The sequence below is a fragment of the Apiospora kogelbergensis genome, assembly GCF_038363985.1.
Source record: "Apiospora kogelbergensis strain CBS 113332 chromosome Unknown utg000006l_segment0_segment0, whole genome shotgun sequence".
Taxonomy (NCBI): Eukaryota; Fungi; Ascomycota; class Sordariomycetes; order Amphisphaeriales; family Apiosporaceae; genus Apiospora; species Apiospora kogelbergensis.
Window position 1 is genome coordinate 207,969 of NW_027117423.1, and position 23,491 is coordinate 231,459.

At 54.9% G+C, this 23,491-nt stretch overlaps 9 protein-coding genes across 9 annotated transcripts; 5 read left to right on the top strand and 4 right to left on the bottom strand.

Moving 5' to 3' along the window:
• Window positions 1–1,363: 1,363 nt before the first annotated feature.
• On the top strand, window positions 1,364–2,916 carry PG998_008865 (uncharacterized protein; the record flags this gene model as incomplete). The annotated part of the gene is made up of 5 exons (XM_066875681.1): window positions 1,364–1,566; window positions 1,666–1,949; window positions 2,012–2,038; window positions 2,108–2,457; window positions 2,521–2,916. 5 exons carry the CDS (start codon window positions 1,364–1,366, stop codon window positions 2,914–2,916), a joined length of 1,260 nt encoding a protein of 419 aa, XP_066727837.1.
• A 1,437-nt stretch (window positions 2,917–4,353) lies between these two features.
• Window positions 4,354–6,251, top strand: PG998_008866 (Aldehyde dehydrogenase; the record flags this gene model as incomplete). Its single annotated transcript, XM_066875682.1, has 5 exons — window positions 4,354–4,706; window positions 4,866–4,873; window positions 4,954–5,754; window positions 5,859–6,007; window positions 6,114–6,251. 5 exons carry the CDS (start codon window positions 4,354–4,356, stop codon window positions 6,249–6,251), a joined length of 1,449 nt encoding a protein of 482 aa, XP_066727838.1.
• Window positions 6,252–7,642: 1,391 nt separating this feature from the next.
• Window positions 7,643–9,216, bottom strand: PG998_008867 (uncharacterized protein; the record flags this gene model as incomplete). Its single annotated transcript, XM_066875683.1, has 5 exons — window positions 7,643–8,034; window positions 8,123–8,440; window positions 8,496–8,665; window positions 8,741–9,073; window positions 9,149–9,216. 5 exons carry the CDS (start codon window positions 9,214–9,216, stop codon window positions 7,643–7,645), a joined length of 1,281 nt encoding a protein of 426 aa, XP_066727839.1.
• Window positions 9,217–9,582: 366 nt separating this feature from the next.
• PG998_008868 (uncharacterized protein) lies at window positions 9,583–10,833 on the top strand (the record flags this gene model as incomplete). The annotated part of the gene is made up of 2 exons (XM_066875684.1): window positions 9,583–9,586; window positions 9,656–10,833. The coding sequence occupies 2 exons, from the start codon at window positions 9,583–9,585 to the stop codon at window positions 10,831–10,833; spliced, it is 1,182 nt and encodes a 393-aa protein (XP_066727840.1).
• Window positions 10,834–11,515: 682 nt separating this feature from the next.
• On the bottom strand, window positions 11,516–14,940 carry PG998_008869 (ATP-dependent RNA helicase DOB1; the record flags this gene model as incomplete). Its single annotated transcript, XM_066875685.1, has 3 exons — window positions 11,516–11,696; window positions 11,760–12,638; window positions 12,677–14,940. The coding sequence occupies 3 exons, from the start codon at window positions 14,938–14,940 to the stop codon at window positions 11,516–11,518; spliced, it is 3,324 nt and encodes a 1,107-aa protein (XP_066727841.1).
• Window positions 14,941–15,420: 480 nt separating this feature from the next.
• Window positions 15,421–15,912, top strand: PG998_008870 (cytochrome-c oxidase chain VIIc; the record flags this gene model as incomplete). Its single annotated transcript, XM_066875686.1, has 4 exons — window positions 15,421–15,429; window positions 15,488–15,541; window positions 15,606–15,819; window positions 15,884–15,912. The coding sequence occupies 4 exons, from the start codon at window positions 15,421–15,423 to the stop codon at window positions 15,910–15,912; spliced, it is 306 nt and encodes a 101-aa protein (XP_066727842.1).
• A 927-nt stretch (window positions 15,913–16,839) lies between these two features.
• On the bottom strand, window positions 16,840–18,231 carry PG998_008871 (lactate 2-monooxygenase; the record flags this gene model as incomplete). The annotated part of the gene is made up of 2 exons (XM_066875687.1): window positions 16,840–17,461; window positions 17,534–18,231. The coding sequence occupies 2 exons, from the start codon at window positions 18,229–18,231 to the stop codon at window positions 16,840–16,842; spliced, it is 1,320 nt and encodes a 439-aa protein (XP_066727843.1).
• A 1,267-nt stretch (window positions 18,232–19,498) lies between these two features.
• PG998_008872 (uncharacterized protein) lies at window positions 19,499–20,672 on the bottom strand (the record flags this gene model as incomplete). The annotated part of the gene is made up of 2 exons (XM_066875688.1): window positions 19,499–20,041; window positions 20,145–20,672. 2 exons carry the CDS (start codon window positions 20,670–20,672, stop codon window positions 19,499–19,501), a joined length of 1,071 nt encoding a protein of 356 aa, XP_066727844.1.
• A 1,332-nt stretch (window positions 20,673–22,004) lies between these two features.
• Window positions 22,005–23,484, top strand: PG998_008873 (MFS general substrate transporter; the record flags this gene model as incomplete). Its single annotated transcript, XM_066875689.1, has 3 exons — window positions 22,005–22,368; window positions 22,427–23,000; window positions 23,091–23,484. The coding sequence occupies 3 exons, from the start codon at window positions 22,005–22,007 to the stop codon at window positions 23,482–23,484; spliced, it is 1,332 nt and encodes a 443-aa protein (XP_066727845.1).
• Window positions 23,485–23,491: the final 7 nt, after the last annotated feature.

The following is a 23,491-nucleotide window of genomic DNA, read 5'->3' on the forward strand; positions in this document are numbered from 1 at the left end:
TGTCTGATTGGTGCGGCGGCTGAAGTCGATGAAACCACAACCTATAATACATTCAGTTCTCATACCTTCTAACACTGGCCACTGGTTCTAAGAATATACACAACGTCTTTCATGAGGGTGTGTCGAGATCTGATGTTATCCGTCTGCAGGGTCCAGTGACTCAAGCGGTGTGATATCGTGGTAGCTATGAAGTAACTAGATCCGAAGCCAGACTCGGAATGGTGTTTAGTTGGTGCCCAAGACAGACAGACCTCTACTTAACAAGCTTCTCTCCTTGGCAATCGTGTATTCTATTATACCTCTAGCCCATGTTTAGGTGCATATATCACTCCATAAAGCAACCCATGATAAATGCACTTGTTACCTAGGGAGTGGATCATCAAGACTCTCAAGATCCCTTCCAACCATTTCTCGAGGGGGGATCTATACGTACGCAAAGCATTTGAACGCTGGTTGACTTACGACTGAAGCCCTGCCAATACGAACTTCCGGTGGAAACCTCAGCCCTCTTGTGCAATCCGACGGCTAACAATAAGTGATCAGGGGGCTTCACCTAAAACCTGAGAAGGGGATGGGGCTCGGTCGGTTCTGTTCACCACCCGAGACCTGGACGTCGTGGAAGATGACATCAATTTGTTTGGTACAGTTGCTGCAGACGGATTTACCACACGAATGGATAACCAACTGGCGCAGTGGAACAAGTCTGCCGTGACACACTTTCCCGGCTGGAGCGAACCAGATCTCATGCGACGGAGTGTACGCATCCGACTTCATCACACCTTGAATACGTGGCGGATGGGCCATAATTATGATGGCGATAGACATTATCTATGGTCTGGGGTGAAGACTTAAGTTTGGTTATGACTGGGCCAGGCGTGGTTTAGCATCACAGCATCTCTCGCGCCCGAAATGGCCATGTCAATCTGACTTATTGGTGCCAGCAGGACCAACAGATACAAATCTGATACCAGCCCTCTGGGATAGGGTTTTACTTGAATGGGCTGTTCAACGTTTAACAGACCAATCGAAACGCTGAATCCCATGTGGTGTAGCAAGCAGGAGACGTACTTGTGTAAGTACATAGGTACCCAGTAGGTCGTTCTTTCCTTCCTTCCTTTGATGCCATCGCCATCGCCGCTTGTCAGGCTGTCAGGCTGTCAGGTGCCAAGTACAACCCACCTGACCGCCCATTGTTACTTCCTTTCCTACTTCAAAGACCCAGCTCGGATTCCATCTGCGGCACTAACCTCGCCCGGGCTCCAGAGCATTAACTACCTCATATTGCATGCTCCGTTTGCCGCCGCCACGCATCCAGCAATACACACCGCCAAGCCCAGTGCAGCCAGGCCAGGCAATCGTCGCCATGGCCAAAGGTCCCGGTGGCCATGTGACGATGTCGTCCAGTGAAACAGCGAAGAGTGTCCCGGGCTCAAGCAACACAGAAATGAGCAGATTGCGCACCCCGAACCAGTCTACGTCGCCATCAACACCTCCATCGCCGCCCAACGGTGGCTTAACTGCTTGGCTTCAAGTTGCAGGCAGCTGGTGCCTCATGCTCAACTGTTGGTAAGTTATTCGTGGGGGGCATCCTTGACCACCAGAATATGCCATCGAGATTGGCAGAAATACCTGGAAAGCAGCTTCAGGCTAACCTTTAGATCACAGGGGCATTGTCAACACTTACGGTGTATTTCAGACATATTACCAAACTCGGCTTTTGACGGACCGCTCACCTTCCAGCATCGCCTGGATCGGATCCATCCAAGCTTTCCTGCTTCTCTTGGTTGGTGCTCTCACTGGTCCACTCTACGACTATGGCTATTTCCGCCACCTTGTCGTGGCCGGTTCCTTCCTCATGGTTTTTGGCATGATGATGGTCAGCCTGTGTACCCAGTACTGGCAACTTGTCCTCGCGCAAGGGATCCTCGTTGGACTTGGGGGGGCTGTTTGTTTGTGCCCAGTGTGGCCATTCTCCCCACGTACTTTTCGACACGCATGGCCTTTACTATAGGCATTGCTGGGAGCGGAAGTGGTATCGGTACGCTACATCGCTTGACTTGAAGCAAAAGTCTGTGATGGTGCTCACTCCGGCTAACTCTCGTTGCAGGTGGTGTAATATACCCCATAGTGTTCAAGGAGCTGGAAAGCGAGATGGGGTTTGAATGGGCTACAAGAGTGGTCGCCTTCCTCATGCTCGCCACCCTGAGTTTTCCATTGGCTGTTATGCGACCTCGAGTCAAGCCATCAGCGGTGCGTAAGCTCTTCGATTCGACAGCCTGGACGGAGCGGCCCTATTCTTTGTTCGCATTTGGTGGATTCTTTGGGTTCATTGGCATGTACCTGCCTCTATTCTACATATCTGTTTTTGCTCTCGAGGAGGGCATGTCATCCAGATTGGCGTTTTATCTCTTGCCGATTCTCAATGCCGGATCGACTTTTGGTCGTATCTTTCCCAATGTAAGTGCCCTTCATGTCCCTAACTTTTTGGATCAGTGCTGACAAGTGATATCCTTCTTGCAGTACGCAGCAGACAAGACTGGCCCCCTGAACGTCTTCATTCCAACCTGCCTTGCCTTGGCCGTCTTGTCTTTTGCATGGATGGCGATACACGGCACAGCAGATCTTATTGTGTGGACCATCATATACGGCTTCTTCTCCGGGACATTCCTGACGTTGCCGTTCAGTACTGTCGTCACACTTAGCCCTCATATGGGAGTGGTGGGTGTGCGCATGGGAATGGCTTGCGCGATCGGAAGCTTGGGGCTACTGGTAGGAACGCCTCTTGCCGGGGCTATTCTGACGCATGGATGGTCTGCATTGCAGGCTTTTGGCGGAGCGACGCTTCTCATTGCAACCATCGCTATGAGCGCTGCGAGAATCTCGAAGGTTGGATGGCATGCCACCGCCAAGGCGTGAGGTGAGATGAGAAACCTGGCGAAGCTAGCATTTCTTTGCATAAATGGTACGGGATGGCACCCTCCTGGATATTGAGTTAATGGGCGAAGAAAAGCTAAATCAGGCATTTCTTTTTATCGTCCACTTTCTTCCCATTTTTTCAATAGACCAACGCCTGACTATTAATTTCAGCTAGGGTAATGATAAGATACACGCCTTTTCGACACGCTCAACGCGGGTGTGTTTCGAAAACCAGGCAGAGGCCTTCAGCTAGCTTCGGTGTTGAATCCTTACGATGCGTTTCGGTACATGCCTTCACTTCGGAGCATGCATAGGCCTCTCGGTGTGAAAATTGAATAGGGGTAGAGGAATTCTCGTTGCCTTGCATGCGGGAGAGTGAATATCGTTGACTATGTAGAACGCTGTGGGACGTATGTGTAGAATGCCATACCGCAGATTACTCGGCGTGCCTATCAACTACTTCAACCAGCCCGCTCTCACTGATGATAACAAGCAGTCAGCCAGTGGCGTTTTCTGTTATCTGGGTGCTTGGAGTTGGGGTAGCTAGCGTGCCTCCAACTGGAGGCAATCAACTGCCGGCTTGCTCTCCACAAAACAAAATACCCGATCCTCGGCCATTCCTCACGGACGCGGCATTCTTCGGCGGGACGACTCCAAAAAGCCACACACGTTGCGAATATCTCGACCTAGGAAGTTCCGGCCATTTCCACTTCAGTATGCTCTGCTCGGCGGCTTGGCATTGCCCATTCCCACCGATCACGGATCCCGCGGCGGCGACGGGGCACATGAACGCTTGTACACAGGACCACCATTCCCACCCTCACGAGTGACGGGCCCCTTCATAGCAACATCTGGATGACCAAGAAGGGGAGGGAGCCCATGTGTCAAGGCCTTAAAAGAAGGTCCAGATGTATGTATTAGTAGCATACCAGGAAAGGACGCGGCTTTCCCACGAGGTCGGCCCACTACATCGGTAGCTTATTGGAAGTCTATCTAGCCGATCAAATATGGGTTATCAGGGGCAAGGGGTGGATCGTGACTTCGGCAACTACTTTCGCTACACCACTATCCAACCCGACCTGTCCATACCCCTCATCCAGTTGGGCCCCTCCTCGCTACCAAATTTGGCGCAGGGAGGCCAAGTAAGATCCATGATGCCGTTGTAGCAGACTTGGACAGGGATTCCCCACAGCGCATCCATGGAGGGTATGACCCTCGAAGTGTAGCCATCTCTTCCTTGTCGACCACGTGTGTATATATTCCTACCGGTATTCCATTCTTCCACTGTTCCGTATAGCACTGTGGAGTTCTTTTACTTTCCGGCCTTGCCCATATCTCTCTCCCTTCCTGCGTCGTGAAGATACGCATCACAAGTTAGAGACACAACCACGTCAATCCTCCCCGGAAAAATCAAGTCACCCGCCACCTTTGGCCAATATGGGTTCCAACGCCCCCGACCCCCTCTCGCAAGTCGAGTTCTCCAACGTGGTCGGCGGCCGCCCGCGGGGCGCGGCGGAGAGCCACCGGGTCGTCGACCCGCGCACCGAGGCGGACCTGTGGGAGGCGCCCACGGCGTCGGCGCGCGACCTGGACGACGCCGTCGAGGCCGGCCGCGCCGCGTTCCGCACGTGGGGCCGCAGCACGCCGGCCGAGCGCGCCGCCGTCCTCAACGCCGTGGCCGGGGTCCTGTACGACAACGAGGACCTCCTGGCGGGCATCTTGATGCGCGAGACGGGCAAGTCGCGCATCATGGCCCAGATGGAGGTCAAGAGGGCGGCGTTTCATTATGAGTATGTGTTGGCCTTTCGTCTTCCGCGCATTCTTAAGATACCCCTTTTTGCTATATATAGGATTCTGGTTTTCTTTTGGGAACTATAAGGAGAATGCCCCATACTCAAATTGAGATGGACTGAATCTGAAAATACATTTACTAACCTCCGATGATGCAGGTATTATGGTAAATCAGCCAGCTCCTTTCATGTGAACAGCATTTCCTCATTCAAATCTTCTAAAACTAACATGCAAACCCGCCCACAGCGACGGTGCAGCTCGAGGACGAGATCCAGTACGAGGACGACGACCTCCAGATCGTCGGCACGCACGAGCCGTACGGCGTTATCGGCGCCATCTCGCCGTGGAACTTCCCGCTGATCCTGTCGAGCGTCAAGGTGGCCTCGGCGCTGGCGACGGGCAACTGCGTCATCATCAAGCCGTCGCCGTTCACGCCGTACGCCATCCTCAAGTTCTGCGAGCTGGCGCAGCCCGTGCTCCCGGCGGGCGTCTTCCAGGCCCTCAACGGCGGCGCCGACGTCGGCGAGCGCCTGACCCGCCACCCGGGCGTCGCCCACATCAGCTTCACGGGCACCATCGCGGTGGGGCAGCGCATCATGGCCGCGTGCGCGGGCACGCTGAAGAAGGTGATCCTGGAGCTGGCGGGCAACGACGCGGCCGTCGTGACCGACGACGTGGACCTGGGCGTCGTCGTCCCCAAGGTCGCCCTCGGCTGCCTCCTCCACGCGGGCCAGATGTGCGTCGCGTCCAAGCGCGTCTACGTCCACGCGTCCCGCTACGACGACTTCCTCGCCCGCTTCCGCGCGCACCTCGCCGAGACGTACGCGGCGACCTACGACGACGCCGACGCGCCGTCCGTCTTCGGGCCGCTGTCGAACCGGCCGAATTTCGAGCGCTGTCGCGGCTTTGTCGAGGACTGCCGCGACAAGGGGTACGAGGTCATCACGGTTGGCGAGGAGCAGGAGGGAAAGAAGGGGTTCTGGATCCCGCCGACTATTGTCGCGAACCCACCGGAGGATTCCCTCGTGGTGCGCGAGGAACAGTTTGGTAAGTAGTGCTTCTCTCCAGGTTTACTACTGTTTTCTCTCTAGTGTATCCAGTTTGCGAAATAAGGGGTGAAGAAGGATCCAAACTGACGGACGACTAAACAGGCCCCGTCGTCCCCATCATGAAGTGGGAAGACGAAGAGGACGTCATTGCGCGCGCCAACCTCGACAACGCGGGCCTCGGCGCCTCGGTCTGGTGTCGCGACGCCGTCCGGGCGCGGAAGTTGGCCAGGCAGTTGGAAACGGGCACCGTTGTAAGTGTCCACCATCTCCTCTTCTTCCCTTATCTGCTCTCTCTTTCCTCTCTTTCTCTATCTCCAACATGAATTGTCATTATCTAACGTTTTGCTTTGTTTATAGTTTATCAACCAACCTCCACAGCCCCATCACGCTGGCTACTTCGCTGGTCAGAAACTCAGCGGCGTGGGCGGCGAGCTGGGAAAGCAGGGGTTGTTGTCGTACTGCCAGACCAAATCGCTCCATATTGCCAAAAGGTGAGAGGCAAGAGGGGGGATTATAGGCAGAAAGACAGGCACTGGAGCTTGGGGGGATTCGAAAGTAGGTCCCTGTATGTCAGTCAGTGTGGTGGGAAACAGAATAAAAATATTAGAACTGATTCATGTACGTCTTCCACTGGAGTATTCTAGCTTTCCACTGTACTAGAATACTCCAGTGGGCGATGAATCAGTTCACAACAATCGCCGACATAATAGGCCTTATAGGGCCTACTTCTATAGTCCATAAGTTACTATAGCCCTATAGGGACGACCATTCACGATTACATTCACATGCCTCTGCAATTGACTTCTAGGGGAACAAGTAAGCCAGCAGGCAGTTACCAACCGACCTAGGGGAGATTCGAAAGCAGGTCCTTGTATATCGATCAGCGAAGGGGGGAACAGAACAAAAAGATCAGAACTGATTCATTTTCGTCTTCCACTGTACTAGAATAATCCAGTGGGCAATGAATCAATTCACAACAATCGCCGACATAATAGGCCTTATAGGGCCTACTTCTATTTGTACATATGGGACTATAGCCTGACATATAAGGACGTCTACTACATATTGTATTTACTTGTCCCTGATAATGCCCTCTGGAATGATAAGTATGCATGCAGTCGGCCACCAAATGACCTAGGGTAGGCTCGAAAGCAGGTCCTCACTCATTAACTATTGGAGGGGAAAAGATAAAAAATCTCTGAACTGGTTCATTTCCATTGCCCAATGGCCATGAACCAGTTCACAGCAATCACCGAGTTATTGGGGCTTATAAGGTTCACTTTCATAGCACATGATGCACTATAACATTCCCAGGACGTCCACACACTCACCCGCCCCCTGGAAATGCTTCTGGAAAGGCAAACAAGCAGTCACCAACCGCCTTAGGGGAGACACCAGACCCTTTCCTCTGAAATCAAAAAGAAGATACAGATGAATTGGTTCACTGCCATCGCACAGGGTCGCCCAATGGCTATGAACCAATTCACAATAGTCGCCTACCCTCTCAAGGACTAAGAGGCCTACTAACTCCATCATTTCTAAGAAATTATGGCCTTGTAAGCGTTAACCACTACTGGAGATGCATTGCAGAGAATCCGCCAGCGTATTCACATTGGTTCATGACTTCTTTCATATGGTCTCAATACATATGTCTTTTGAGATTCTTTAGAGCACTGCATAGAGGCTTCACCCAGTGTTCGTGTTGATACGGTTACCACCCCTACCAATTGCTTGGCATACTGAAGACCAGTCACTGAGTGCGTGCGAGGGGGTTAAGTCAAGAATACAATGATCATGATCAGATATCATCTTTGAACATAGTCTATACCAAGCACTACTCATCATCTATCATTTCCATAAAACCACGAGAATTGTTTGTCTAGGCCTTACTTGATGTACTTCTTCAGCCCCCGGAGCCGCTCCTTGGCGGCCTCGAGCACGTCGTCCTCCTTGCAGACGGCGAAGCGCATGTAGTCCTCGGCGATCCAGTTGTTGGCGTCGGTGTAGAACTCGGTGGGCGGGATGGCGGCGACGCCGATCTCCTGGATCATGAACCAGGCGAGCTTGAAGTCGCGCGGGCGGCTGGCCACGTGCGGCGGGAAGGGGTAGTCCGCCGGCACCTGCACCTTCTGCATGTTGACCATGACGAAGTAGCCGCCCTCAGGGTCCGAGTAGGGCAGGCCCAGCTCATCGAAGACCTCGGTAAAGCGCGTGATCTTACCCTTCATGTCCTTGACCGTCTCGTCCCAGAAGCCTTCGCCCTCGGCTTGCTCGAAGCCTACATGGTGAAAAGTCAGCCAACCAAAAGAAAAGGAGCCTTCTATTGCAAAGAGACGTCTAGGGGTAGGAGGCGTTTTGCGACTTACCAACAGCACACGCCTCCTGCAGAGGCGAGACGGAGGAGTAGCAGATGCGAGTGTGCGCCGCCGAAACATATTGGATCAGATGAGCGGGTCCCATGAGCCAACCAACACGCCATCCCGTGGCGTAGAAGTTCTTGCCGGCAGACCCGACAGTGATGGTCAAGTTTTCGATCTCGGGGGAGAGCGTCGCGACTCTTGTGAAGGGCACATAGTACAAGCGATCATAGACCTCATCGGAGAGGATAATGATCTCATGCTTGACACAGAGATCACCAATCTTCTGGAGCTCTTCTTTGGAGAAGACCTTACCAACCGGGTTGTCTAGCGTTACAGCCGTCAGTATTTGGGAGTATATAGACTTTGACGGGCGACTTACGAGGCGTGTTCAGGACAATCATCTTGGTCTTGGGTGTTATGGCCTTCTCTAGCTCGTCAAAGTCAATGGCCCAGTTGGCCGCTGAGGAAGTCGTCGTGGGCCCATCCTTGGGAGGGTGTAAGGGGACGTATACAATCTTGCCACCGGGCATCTCGATATTCGAGATATACCTAACGGGATGGCCAGATGAGCAGGACAGTCCGGCAAGCAGACACATCTCATCCATGATGCACGGCGGAACTTACTGGTCGAAGAAGGGCTCAAAGAGGATGACCTCGTCGCCCGGCTCAATGAAGGCCATGAAGGCGCTCAACATGCCCTCATTGGCGCCAGTGGTGATGGTGACTTCGGTCTCGGGGTTCAGCTCCCTGCCCCAGAAGGGGGAGTAGGCGTCGGCGATGGCCTTCTTGAGACGCGGACGGCCCTTGGTGGGGCTGTACTGATTGCATTCCACCCTGTCCAGGGCGGCCTTGGCAGCGTTGAGGATGAAGTCGGGCGGGTTGTAGCCGAAGAAGCCCTGGCCCATGTTCACGATGGGCTGCTTGGGAGAGGCGGCCGCTGCCTCGTTGATGATGGACCTGCCGGCGGGGTTAGAAGCTGGAAGGGCTGGCTGGCTGGCTGGCTATATGCGCTTTTGTAACTTGTCTACTCACCATACATCTTGTCTCTGGCCCGTCACCCTGGCAGCGGGCTTCAGCTTGGAAGGGAGGCCGGTTGTCATGGTCGAGCAGAATGCCAGACGGCGAGTCGAGTGGAAGTGTCTTGTTAGTCGAAGCGGGGTTGATGCGGTTCTCAATCTAGATATGGAGACGGCGAGCTTGTGAGGATTCATGAAGAGCAGAAAGAGGAAGAAGCGGTTGCCCACCCAGGAACGCTTATGCAGGATACGTGAGTAAGTGAATTCTACTGATATATAATGCAGCGGTTGATGCGCATGCCGTCATCGGCCGAATTCCCAGAGTGTTCCCTATCAGTGCCAATTAGTCGGTCCCGGGGTCCCAGCACGCAATTGACTGAAGGACCGCGACCGCGAGGGGAGGAGGGGCAGGTTACTTACTGATTGGACCCCGCTAAACAGAGGCTCTGTATGAGTAAGTGTGCGCCATAGCTCCAACGCCAGCGCCCGTTATTAGTCCCTGGAAGTAATAAACGTGTACTAGCAAGCAACAGCAGCGACAAACAACAATGCCCCGTCTACGAGCTCCTTTATCCACGCCCACCCCGTCGTCATCATCATGAGTTCCCTAAAGCCGCCGCCGCTGACCCTTGGGTCCTCCTCGCCCAACCTCACCCCCAGCCCCCCTCGCCGCAACCGCCACCGCCGCAGCCGCTCTCCCTGACGATCCGCTTCAGCGCCGCCATCCCGGACCTGGACCTGGAGATCCCGCACCCCGCGCAAACCACCGTGGTGTCGCTGCAGCACCTGATCCGCCGCCGCCTGGCCGAGCCCAACTCGCAGCGCCGCCTGCGCTTCATCCAGGGCGGCCGCATCCTGCCCGACACGGCGGCCCTGAGCGCCGTCCTGCGCGCGCCGCCGCCCGCGCCCCCCGAGCCGCTACGACGAGTACGAAGCACTTGTTTCTTCCGGCAGTGCCCCCCAGAACCACAACGACCCTCCGAATGGCAAAGGCAAAGGCCAAGCAGGGGCAGGAGGAGGAGCAGCCAACAAGGGCAAACACATCCCCAACCGACCCCCGCCGCCCCAGCGCATCTACGTCAACTGCAGCATCGGCGACTCGCTGACGACGGCGGAGCTCGAAGCCGAAGCCAAAGCCGCCCTGGTCCCCGTCGCGCCGCCGAGCAGCCCGCTGCTGCGCCCCGTCGCCTCGTCCCCCGCCGCCGCCCACTCCTCCTCCTCCCCCACCCATCGTCGCAAGCGCAGACGACGCCGCGCGGCTTCGACCGCCTGCTCAACGCGGGCTTCACGCCCGCCGAGGTGAACCAGCTGCGGCTGCAGTTCCGCAGCATCCACGCGTCGCGGTACACGCCCGACACGCTGCCGAGCCCGGACGGGTTCCGGCGCATGGAGGACTCGTGGATCGACGACAACGGCGCCGCCGCCATGCCCAACACGGCGTCCAGCACGGGCGGCTCGCTCGACGCCTCCGGGGCCGGCGGCGAGGACGGGAGCGGCGGCGGGAACAATGCCGGACTGGCGGGCCACCTAGACGCGCTGGTCTGGGGCGTCGTGACGGGCTTCATGTGGCCCCTGGGCAGTTTCGGCTGGCTCGTCCGCCAGCACGGCATCCACAGCGACCGCTGGAAGTTCATGGTCTGCGTCGGCGTCTTCTTTAGCTTTCTGATCGGCATCGTTCGGAGCATCTCGGGCGGCAAATAGATATAATAAGGCGAACTAGGTGCGGCGGTGGATGAGTAGTGTATGGATCCGGCATTTTTGGTTGCGAACTTCACGTGATTATCCAGTTCTTGGAGGGGTTATTTGACATTGACAGCCTCTATTCAGAGGCGTGCTTTTACATAGCGTTGGCGTTAGGTTGGGGCAATGCCCCTGGGATCGGATGTCACAACTCTCAACAGATAGAAAAATTAATAAAGGAAACCGTCTTTCTTGCAATGCTCGGTACAGACCTAAAAGCTCAGGGAGGGGATCATCATTTCACGTGTTTGCCTAGACGACATGAAGGCCTATGGACGACACTACATGGCCACGGTAGTCACATACGAAGAGAAGATAATAAAGGGGCTTTGCATCGCCGCCAACCTAGCAGCGATGCCGATTCATCTATCTAGCAAAATCCCTATAGACTACTTGGGAAGACCTCCAGACAACTCACCTAAGAGATATTAGACAATTAATTACTCTCGTGTCTGTCATTGGTCGCACCAAGCAAATGGTATTCTTTTCCCTGCCAAAATCCTGAACTCCATGATACAACGCACAACACAGGCACCTCTTACGAGGCGCGTAAACAGGCCCTCAAGATAAGCCTTGAGTAGGCCCTGCTGAACAACCAGAAGTTGGAAACATGAATACCAGGAGCTTCTCAAAGAAGGCTGGTTTACAGGTACAAACTCTGGGCAGCGACAATATCACGTCTGATCTTGGACAGACTCTCTTCGAACTTGTTCGTCAGCTCCTCGCTACCCATCACCTTGCCGGCTTGTGCCATTTGGCGCAAAAGCTCTTCAAGGCGGCGGAACAGACGGATGAGGGAGCCTTCGTACGCGTTCGTCATTTTGCTACACATTTGTTAGTCTCGTTTGCTTTGCTCTCTTTCCGGTAAAGGAATAGCGAAAACTTACCAAATCTCCGAGAAGGGCTTTCCGTTGGACCAGGCGAAGACAGTCTCCATTAACTGCCACTTGAGAGACTGGACGTACTCGTCTTCGTTGACCTCCAACTTGCTTTCTTGACTAATCTTGGCAATGATTCTAGCCTTGGCTTGTACCTGCGAGTAAGGCTTTTGCAGCTCGTCTCTGAGCGTAGCAGCTTCAACCTTCTCCTCGAAGATGAAGACACTCAGAATCGCGGCACACATCTCAGGGGTGAGTTCGTTGAAGAAGCGATCAAAGAGCAGCTCGGAAAGCAGGAGCTCGTGACCCTCGGTAGACGAAATTTCGCAGGCCACACGGGCCTTCATCTGAACAACGTCCGCGTCGTTGATAAAGTCAAGCCGACGAAGGACACGCTTCCTTGACTTCAACTCATCAAGCTGGGCAATGCTGTGGGCCTTGCCGATCTTCTTCTTGATTGCCTTGGTTTGGTCTGTAAGCGAGATCTTCCGGGAGTATTGTTCCCAAAGAACCGGCAGCATAGGCGAGCCGTGCAGAGGGTTGGCGAGCAGGCGCGCCTCCAAAACCTCGATCTTTCGCAGGAGCTTCTTGAAAGAATCATCATTAATGCCCATGTTCTCGATCGGGTCAAGAATAGGAACGCCATCAGGGAATCGTCGCTCGACCTCGGTCAGGGACTTCATAGTTGTGCTGCGGACCTCTTCAATGTCGTCGCGGCCCGTGACGTCTTTAGGCATGAAGACTCGAATTTGACTGATGGTCTTGATGCAGGTGAGAAGGCATGGGACGACCTGGAAACTGCAGGAGCCAGAGTCGCCACGCGTGATCAGGCCATCGGGCATCTCCTTCGAGGGCTGCGAAGTTTGGGAAGCGGGAGCGAATGACTCGCTATTAGGGTCCAGTCGAAGGAACACATCAACAAAGACCGACTCTTGCGGGGGTACTCCTTCTCTCCAAACTTGGGCGCTTTGCGGTGAATGAATTTGACAACAACGCCCCAACCAAAGTCTTGTCCAGTCTTAGGGTTCTGGATCTGAATGATCCGACCAGGTTGGAGATAATCCAGACAATGTGTAGGATGCTGAATGACGTGGACCATATCCTTAGTGTATGTCTCAATCTGTTGCCGGAGACTATAGTAGTCCTTGATAGTTGCTTCGTCGGGGATGACCATGCCGTCCTTCTCCTTCTGTAAGGTCATGAGCTCCTGCTCCAATCCAGCTACACTGGCGCTATTCTGGAATTGGTAAAAGCAGTTCTCCAACATAAACTCGGGCGAGATAGCTTCGATACGCAGCAGGTTAAGAACCATGTTGTAGCCCAGGTGGAAGGCCGAGTTAAGACGATCCTGCGAACCCGCAACAATCTCCTTGGCCGTTTCAGGCTCGAGCTTGTCGTCAATCATCATGATAACAATACCACGCTCATCAAGACCACGACGACCAGCTCGACCAGACATTTGGATGTATTCGGACGAGGTAAGAGGTCGACGCTGTACACCATCCCATTTAGTAACCTGGGTGAATACGACGGTCTTGGCAGGCATGTTCAGACCAATGGAGAATGTCTCGGTAGCAAAAAGCACCTTGATGAGACCCTCCTGGAACAGGATTTCGATAGTCTCCTTCAGAATGGGTAGCAAACCCGAGTGATGCACACCGATGCCCTTTTCCAACAGCGGGAGCAGGTTTGAGATCTGGGGCAGATCACGGTCCTCCTCCGAAAGCGACTCGATAGCACTCGAGAAAACCTTGCGCACCATCTGCTTTTCGCTGTCATCGTTGAAGCTGAACTTGGATACAAACAGGGCCATCATCTCGCACTCGCGTTTGCTGAAGTTGAAGACGATGACCGGGTTGAAGTTCTTGTTCATGATCATCTTGACAATCTTTTGGATATCGGCATTGGACTCTTCTTTGCCACCCTTGGCGGGCTTCTTCCCACCTCTGCCCTTTCCTGAACCTTTGCCGCCACCCTCTTGAGGATCGGCAGATTTCTTGTCCGCGATCATTTGCATTGTCCTGTTGAAGTTGTTCTCCCGGAAGACACCCTTCTCATCAACAACTAGGAAGATGCCGCTGCCACCAGCGGGAAAGAAGTAATTCTGTAAGGGGGTAGGTCGGAAATCGGTGTACACAACGTGACAAGCTTGTCTATGTATCTTGGCTATCCACTCGGCAAACTGGAAGGCGTTGGGGATGGTGGCCGACAAGAAGACATATCGAACCTTGTCGGGAAGAAGGATGATGGTTTCCTCCCAGACGACACCTCTCGACTTATCTCGCATGTAATGGATTTCGTCAAACACCACCCAAGCCACCTCGCGCATAATCTCCGAACCGCGGTACAACATAGAACGCAGAATTTCGGTGGTCATAACAAGACAACTAGCGGTAGGGTTGATGGTGACATCACCGGTCATCAGACCGACATCACCAAAAGCCTCGTTGAACTCGCGATACTTCTGGTTACTAAGAGCTTTAATGGGAGATGTATAGATGACTCGGGTATTCTGCTTCAGACAGTGCGCGATCGCATATTCGGCAACAACAGTCTTTCCGGCACTGGTATGGGCGGAGACCAGAACACTTTCATCTCTTTCAATAGACGAAATAGAAAGGCGCTGGAAGGGATCAAGAGTAAAGGGCCATGTACGGGCTGGCTCCTTGGGCGCCTTGTGCTGGGAAAGAGGTACATATTCGTAGTCCAGATCCGGGGGAAGGGCAACTTGATGCTGAATGTTGTGCTTCAAGACCAGGTTGGATTCGTCGGCAGGCGCAAAGCCAGCAGCCGCAGCGAGTTCTCGAGATTCGGCTGTTTCGAAGCTATCCGTCATGACGGGCTCGGCAGCTGCATCCTTGCGCCGGCGCTTGCTGTCCTGCTCATCTTCCATAACTGTGTCACCGTCGGCGCCTTCTGCGCCATCTGCTACGTCGGCACCATCGACGTCATCCTCGGGCGAGGTAGGCTCAGCGTCGGCCATCTCGATCTCGGCGGCCTCGGGAGCGGATCGCGTAGACTCGCCGCCGGCGCCATTGCCAAGCTCGACGGCCTTTCTCTTCTTGTTCTTCTTCTTTGATCTGGATGGCTTGACGCTCGTGTTGGGAGAGGATGAGTCGATCTCGGTCTTCGCCTTGCCGTTGGGGGCGGCGGCCGGCTGGTCTTCGAAAACGTCGAAGAGGTCGTCCATTTTTGAAGGTTTATCGCATTACAGCGGGAGGTATTGGTGTAATGGAATCAGTTGCGCAAAAGTGAGCAGATCTTTTGTTGCACAATCGTAAAGAAAACGATTGGAGAAATGCAGAAGTCAGTTCTCACAATCAGAACGACCAGTTGGTGTGGTCAACAGAAGGTGCAGTCGATGTGCTGCTCGATCGACGATCTGAAAATGTAGTCTTGGATCGGATGGCAGCTGCAGCTCTGCCAGAGGAAAAAAAATGTTGGCTACGCAGTACCAAGCAAGCGCCTCCGTGCATGCTCTCTGCGCCGGCCGCTATCAGTGGCAGAAAACAAATTCTTAGTGGGGCCTAGGGACTCGATTACGGAAGCTTTAGTGGTCCAGTTTGGCAGGCGGTACGCGCTCACTGGATGAGTGCCAAGTACCTTTGCAGCTCTCCCACTGGAACTGAAGGATTGGGGGGGATTGGGCCGACGTTGAACCGACCCGGCTATGGGCAGCGTCCGACAACCTCGAAGCTTCAATCCATCATACGACATTCCAGCAAAGCTCTCTCCAGCAACATTCACACCATCTCCACTCTGTACATTCGCGTGCAACACCGTTCTTCAAGGTAATACCACCACTCGCGACAGCCGTTTCCGAAGCGATACTAAACCAATTGGCCTCCTCCGCAGATGTCTCCCCAGTCCATCCTCCGCGCCAGCCCCCGTGCGGCCAACATGATCAGCCGCCGCATGTTCCACGCGACCCGAGCCCGCCTCTCGTCGCCCTACCACTACTCCGAGGGCCCCTACAGCAACCTGCCCTTCAACACCAAGACTCGCTTCTTCGCCGTGCGATACTGGGCCTACATGATCACTGGTTTCTTCGCCCCCTTCGGCATTGCTGGTGCGTCATTTCGCCTGAAACAACGTCTGGATTTCCGAGGACCTCTTACTGACGAGCTATTTAGTCTGGCAAACCTACAAGCCCAAGGCTTAAGCGAGTTTCCGGCAATCCATTGGTTATCGCCAATTCTGGGGCTTGATGGGAAGAGGCAAGGGTTAGATGGGACATGGCCGAAGCTGCCGGTCAAAGACGTTGTACATATATCGACAATAGAGGTTGAGGCCATTGCCAAAGAATCGAAGTTCCGTTTGTCTCCTATGACCATGTGCTGTCTTTTCGAACCAGCATGCTAGAATGGTACAGGCCGTGGTTCAATGCCCGTCACTCGAGCGCAAATGGTATCACAACGACACAAGGCGTGGGCGCGACGATGAGTCATTGGGGTTCATAGATGCGTTGGATAGTTCCAATCTCAAGCGGAGAGATCACGGTGATCATGCTTCTCAACACGGCTCTGGCGGACCATCCGGGGCAGCTTCCCAACTTACGATCTTGACCACAGACTTCTTGGGCAAGGTTAGGGGAGACCTCTAGTAAGCCGGACACTCTTTCATGATATAGAGAAGCCGTCCGGCAATGGTGCTTAGGTTACATTGGCTACCGACGAAAACCACCCCCAAGCCGTTTTGAGAACCAGAGAACCAGTAGCAACGTTTCAAGTCCATCTATACCAGCAGCGACTGCATTGAAGAGCAATGCCAGGCTTCATTGTTGGACCGAATAACCTAAAGTGACTGGAATCGTATATCGCCGTACTAAAGCAGATGCATTTTCTCATCCGACGGATCAAGAGCTCGCCACAGCCGACCGTAACCATTGGATGCGGCCATTTTGTGCTTTGAATCGCAGCATTAGCTGAATGACGAATTATGATGCCATATTGAAGTAATCCGCTAGAGAGCTGTTTTCTACCAAGCTAGTCAATCTTTCTGACTTTCTCAACTCCCAGGCTGGAACAGGTCAAACAATTATAGGTAAGTGATTACATTAGGTAAGTATGTACAATATATAACACGTCTCCTAGAACAGATCAGACTCCTTCACCAGTACCGATCTGTTAAGGTCCTTCGGTGAAACAGAGTGAATGCCCGCCAAGTGCAGAGTCAATTCCAGATCGCCCAACATGGACTTGAGCACATGAGCCACGCCCTCCTCGCCGCCCAGCGCCAAGCCGTAGACGTACGGGCGGCCAATGAGGCAGCAGTCGGCGCCGAGGGCGAGGGCCTTGGCGATGTCGGCGCCGCAGCGGATGCCCGAGTCGAAGAAGATGTCGAGCTTGTCGCCGACAGCGTCGGCGATGCGCGGCAAGATCCCCAGAGAGCTGTTGCCGCCGTCCGTCTGGCGGCCGCCGTGGTTGCTAACCACGATGCCCTGCACGCCCGCCGCGACGGCCTGCTGCGCGTCCGCGACCGTCTGGATGCCCTTGAGCACGATCGGGCCCTTCCAGTGCTCCTGCAGAAACCGGATGTCCTCCCACGTGTGGCTCATGCCCGGGAACACGGTCCGCGTCCACTCGGCCACCGCCGCGCCCATGTCGTCTTCGACCTCGCACCCGTGCTTCTCCTTGAAGGTCGCGCGGAAGACGGGGTCCGTCACGCCGATGGCGACGCCGATCTGGTCGGACCTCAGGAAAGGGTTATAACTAAAGAAAAAGAGAGTAATTAGTATGAGTGATGGCTACCATCAAGATTCGGGAGATTTTGCGGGAACTTACCCGTTGTCCATGTCGCTTGGCCTCCAGCCCAGGATATAGGTATCTAATGTGACGAACAGCGCCGAGAAGCCGGCCTTTTGCGCGCGGTCCAGGATCGACTTGGTGATGTCCTGCCTCTCGTTGGGGGGCCAGTAGAGCTGGAACCAACGCTCGCCGTCGCCGTTGGCCTTGGCGACGTCCTCGATGCTGGTGGAGCTGGCCGTGCTCATGATGTAGGGGACCCTGGCCTTGGCGGCGGCGGCGGCGGCGGCCTCCTCGCCGTCGGGGTTGAAGATGCGCTGCACGCCGACGGGGGCGCAGGCGATGGGGAACGGCAGGCGCCTGTCGCCCTGCTGCTCGCCGCCCGGGCGTCCGGCGCAGGTGCGCAGCCCCGTGACGGACAGGTCCGGGAACCCCTTGCCGTCGCCGGCGGGCCGCGGCGCGAGGCGGCGCGGCACGATGGACCAGCGGCCGAAGGCCTCGCGGTTCTTACGCGCCGTCTCGCCCGTGCCCGCGTTGCCCGTCACGTAGCCCCGGCTCTCGGCCGACATGCGCTCTGCGGCCAGGGCCTCCCACTCCAGCGGCTTGAAGGTGAAGGGCGGCCGCTGGTACTGCAGGCCCTTTTGGTATACCGAGTTCTCGTACTCGATCGGGTCCGGGTCCTGGTGCTTCTCCATCTTGGGCCGCGTCGCGGCCTCGTGCTGCTCGGGGGCTGCCATGTTGGATATGATGTGTGGTGTCGTGGTATGCTATGAAGTTCGGGGGTATGTGTACTTCGTAAGTGGTTCTAGGTCTACTAGACTAACTTTACTTGGGCAGGAGGGATGTCTATGTTGGAAATATGTAGAACTATAACAAAAAGTCTGGGCATGGCTGCCATATCTATAAGAAGGAACAACAAGCAAAGAGCCAACGTTAAAAAACACCATGGCCCAATAACTACGTCATTGAATATATCGAGACTTGTATGCTAGTTTGGTCCGTTCAATGGTTCCACATATCAAGCTCTTTCGAATGCAGGTGTTTGGCTACCTTGACCGGGCGGCCGGGAGTGTCGGGTTCACTGTAATGATGCTTGAGCTGACGCAGTCTAGCACACCTGGCGCGGTTGAGGCTGTTCCTGGCTGCTGTTGCTGCTCCTAATTTTCCCTTTCTTGAAGCTTCAATATGTTGCTGTATTACCTCGCTGGGGCTGGATGCTTGTATCGATATGACGTCAATATTACATGACTGCTTGACTGGAAAGATTCGAGCATAGAAAGGATATACATACGCAAGTGATGTAAAATGGGCAATGATGAAAGGTGTGCCAACTTGAATGTAGGCCCGAATCTGTGACGAACTAAGCGGATGTAAACCCACCTTGACACGGACCTAGCCCGGCATGCCTGAGCCGAGAAGCTCCGGGTTAGAAGCAGACGAGGCAGAACAAAGTTCAACTTTTCCGGTTTCTTGGCATATCAGGACGATGCGCAAGCAGAAGTGGTGGGGATTCTGCGTTCCACGTTGATGAAAGTGTGGTTCGTGACGCCGTCGAGTCGAGTCCAGCCCAGCCAACTTCCATGGCCGATCTAGACCATCGTCCAGCTGCAACCCAAATGTACGCCGAGTAGCCGGTTGCTTCATTATTCCAGGTAAGCTAATGATATCAAAAGACCTCTTTGGCAGAGACAGATCAGATCGGAGACACCGGTGCTCTTAACGCCCTGGTGTAACCAGATGGCTGGGCTCGCTGTAATTAAAGTCCGAACAGTTATAAGCAGCCAAATCTCCAACCCCTCAGGGCCAAGGAATCCAATTTAATTCGACGCTCATCACACCTTCTCACATACACATTCTTGGATCGGGCACGTTCAAAGAGCTTCGCGGACTTTTCACAGCAATCGATAGGTACCGATGTATCTCATTTAAATTTGAGATTAAAGTAGAAATGATCGCATACGGGGATGCCACCTAAGAGGCAATGAGCAGGACGAGCTGCTATCTCTAATACAGCACCAAGCACCTGACCTCAACCGAGCGCCTCCGGGGAAACCTCTCAGGCGCATTGAGGTCCTCGAAAGCGCCGTGCGCCATCCCGACGACGGTCCCCTCCTCGCCTTCGCCACTACCTTCCTCCCTCCCGGGTCTCTCGTTCTGGTCCCGTGCCCTGGCGGAGTCGTAGTCGACGAAGAGCAGGGCCTCGTCGGGGGCGAGGTTGCTGACGTAGTAGAAGGCGAAGTGGTCCTGGGGCCGCAGCGCCGTGAAGTGCGTCTTGTAGTTGTGCAGGGTGTGGATGGGCTGGGTGTCGCGCCCCGCGACGACGGTGCGCGAGTCGACGAGCGCGAGCGGCCACTGCCGCACCACGTCGCCCACGGGCCGCCACACGTTGACGATGCCCCAGCGCCGGCCCGAGCCCAGCCACCGCGCCGCCTCCTCGTCGCCCAGCACCCGCCGCAGGTTCACCTCGGCCGTCTCGGCGTCGTTGTCCATGTGGAAGTTGGGCAGCGGCTTGCTGGAGAAGGTGTACGGGTCTAGCAGGTTGGTGTTCTGTTATGGTGCTCGAAGAGGAGTTCAGAATGTCAGTGGTGAGCATCACAAGAGGTAAGAAGCAGGGGATAGGTTAAACAACATAAGGTATAGATGAACCTACCGCCTCGATCCGCCGGTGGCGGTAGTTGTACGCTACTACTTTGGACGCTTTGGTCCTCTCCTGGACCAGCGCGGCACACTCTTCAAAGTATGGCCCGCGCACGTAGCTCTCCACCGCCTCCTTGTCCAGGTTGACGAGCTTGTCTTCGGACAAGGTCGAAGGCGCGTGCACCCACTCGACGCCCTCGACGTCCAGGGAGGTCCGGGGCTCGAAGTGGCGCAGGTCGGTGATGTCCACGACGCGCTCCAGGCTCGGGCCGAAGTTGGTCTGGTGCTCCAGACCCTTCTTGAAGTTGAGGAACGCCGGCTGCCCGTCTTTGGTGGGCCCCAGGAATCGGATCAGGCCCTTGGTCTTGGCCGGCGTCTTCCCGGGGACGTGCTGGAAGGGTTGGTTGCGCTCGCAGGTTTCGACGGGAGCAGGGGCCGCGCTGTAGTGTCTGGCTATGGTACCGGCCAGTTGTCCGGGTTGTCCTGGAAGACGCGAGTGTCCTGCCAGATGGAGGGCTCGAAGAGATGGGCGAGGGATCATGGAGGACATGGTCAAAGGAGGAACAGGTCTAATTTCGAAGTCTGTGAGTTACTTGGAATATAGCTAGGTATACAGACCAAAAGAGTCTTCTTATCCGCGTGGCTACTAGAGAATCAATGGGCCTTCGAGCGGGACTGGGAATCATGTATAAATTACGCTTCTACATTCAGCACATGAGGCAAGACTGCCGCTTTCAGGCTCAACATAGGTTGAGGCATCAGGAGACCCTGGCCCTTTCTCTGCGATAAGATGCAAGACTCATTATTTCCAATAGCGGAAGGTCAAGTGTGATGACAGAAAGTCACTGATAATGTTGCATATATGACATATTACGATTGCTTCATGGCATGCAGCAACTAGGACTTTATTGCGTGTCGGGTGATTTCACCCCCTAGCAGCAACATAGTTCCCTGAGCCAATCATTTCTCAGGCATCAACTGTCGTATAGGACGCTGGTAGTTCGTTTAAGCAACGTTTTAAGCTTAACGCGTTTGGCACGCTGTAAGCCGGCAGTCGCCTAGTGGCTATGCTGACGACGAAGGTGTGATTGGAACCCGAGGGTAGCATTCTATAGGCGCCCGCCATTGCTGACTGCGTCACAAAAGTTATAGTATCTAACTAGTCCAGAAGTCTTGCCAGATGCCGCCATCCGGGCTCCGGAACAGTCGGAACGGGAAGCTTCGCTTACGTGCCTTGAAATATGTCGTTGTCCAAGTATAGTATTTTTGCCCTATTACTTGAAATGGCCCCAGACCTGCCGATCTCATGCAACACGCCAGAACAAGACTTGCGGAAGTTCCCGTTGTCACTCTTTAGCCGCCTTGGCCCAGCGTTATATATGTAAGCTTGATCACGAACGGCATCGCCAGAATGACCACCGTGGTATACTGTTATTGCTATCGTGGGAACACTAGTGGCCAGGCGGGCAGGCTACCCTTACGAGGAGTACATGCAAGCTGGCGATGTTATCCATTAGCCTACATAAGCGGCATCACGAGGGCTCAATAAGCACCTGCTTACAGGCAAGAAATTGCGGGAAATGTGAACCCCCACGTTTACTCCGGACTGTCAGTCTGAATAGGAAGGAAAGAAACGGAAGGAGGTGGACTTACTTGCCAAGGATCGGAGACCGAAGGATCAGCCGATACGACCGACAAGTCGGTCTTCGTGTAGAGGCGGCGTATTTATTGACGTTGTGTGAGTGGTGTCGTACGGTCTCCTATACATCCAAGAGAATGAATGACAAATAACACAATTACAATAATCTAACTCCTTACACCACACCATTACTCGCCTTAGTCACAGTATACGTACGAGATGACAGGAACGGCCATGAACTCATCGGCCAACCCCGGGGAAAGCCAGGACAGGGAGATGTCGCATGCCCCAGAGCCACCGAGCAACACACCAGTGACATCACCAGACCCGCCGCCGCAACCGTCCTACACCATCTTCAGCAGGCGGCAGAAGAACTTCATAGTCTTCATGGCCGGCCTGGGCGGGTTCTTCTCCCCTCTATCAGCCAACACGTATCTGCCCTCCATTCCGGATCTGGCATCGTACCTAGGCGTCTCAACGAGCTTGATGAACCTGACCGTGACCGTCTTCCTCATCTTCCAGGGGTTCGCCCCCTCCCTATACGGCGACCTGGCCGACATGGCGGGGGCGGCGGCCGGCCTACCTGCTCTCCTTCCTGGTTTACGCCGGGGCCAACATTGGCCTCGCCCTCCAGTCGTCGTACCCGGCGCTACTAGTGCTGCGGTGCCTACAGAGCACGGGGTCCGGCGGTTTGTATGCTCTTAACAGCGGCGTCATCTCAGACATATCGACATCGGCCGAGCGGGGCAAGTACATGGGCGCCGCGCAGAGCGGCATCATGCTCGGGCCGGCCGTCGGACCGATCCTAGGAGGCGTCCTGTCACAGTACCTAGGCTGGCGCTCCATCTTCTGGTTCCTGTTGATAGCCGGAGGTGTTTACCTTGCCGTGTACGCCGTGGCGGTGCCCGAGACGGCACGCAAAGTTGTAGGAAACGGCTCCGTTGCGCCCAGGGCGTGGTGGAACAAGTCTTTGCTTCAAAAGCATGCCAGGCGTAAGGTTGTGGGAAACGGCTCCGAGGAGATGTCGCTGGCAGCGGGACTACCCAAGCCGAGGTTGCGTTTTCCAAACCCCATGAAATCGCTGTTCATCATCATAGAGAAGGATTGTGCTGTTATCCTTCTATATAACGCCATCATCTATGCGTCGTGGTACACAGTCACGGCTAACTTGGCCAATCTCTTGAAGAATGTCTACAACCTTGACACGTTGCAAATCGGGCTGTGTTACGTGTAAGTCCAAACAAAGACCTCTCTTCTATCTCCAAACTCAATACTATTGAAAATGGGAGTTCCCTAACGTCGGAGCCTCCAAAACCACAGCCCCTTCGGCGTCGGAGCCGCCCTATCCATTGTCGCCAACGGACGTCTGCAGGACTGGAACTATGCGCGGACAGCGCTGGCGCACGGCTTCACTGTCGACAAAAAGCGTGGCGACGACCTGGCGCGGTTCCCCATTGAGCGGGCGCGCCTTGACCTCATGTGGCCGCCCATATTCCTAGGCTCACTGGCCACAGTGGGTTTCGGTTGGGCTGCCCAGACCCAGGCGCACTTGGCCGTCGTGCTCGTGCTGACCTTCCTTATGGCCCTGTTCCTCACAGCCGTGTATAATAGCATGAACCTTCTCCTGGTCGACCTGTATCCCGAGTCCCCCTCCACCGCGTCCGCGGCCAACAACCTAACGCGCTGCCTGATGGCGGCTGGGGGTCCGCCGTGATTGAGCC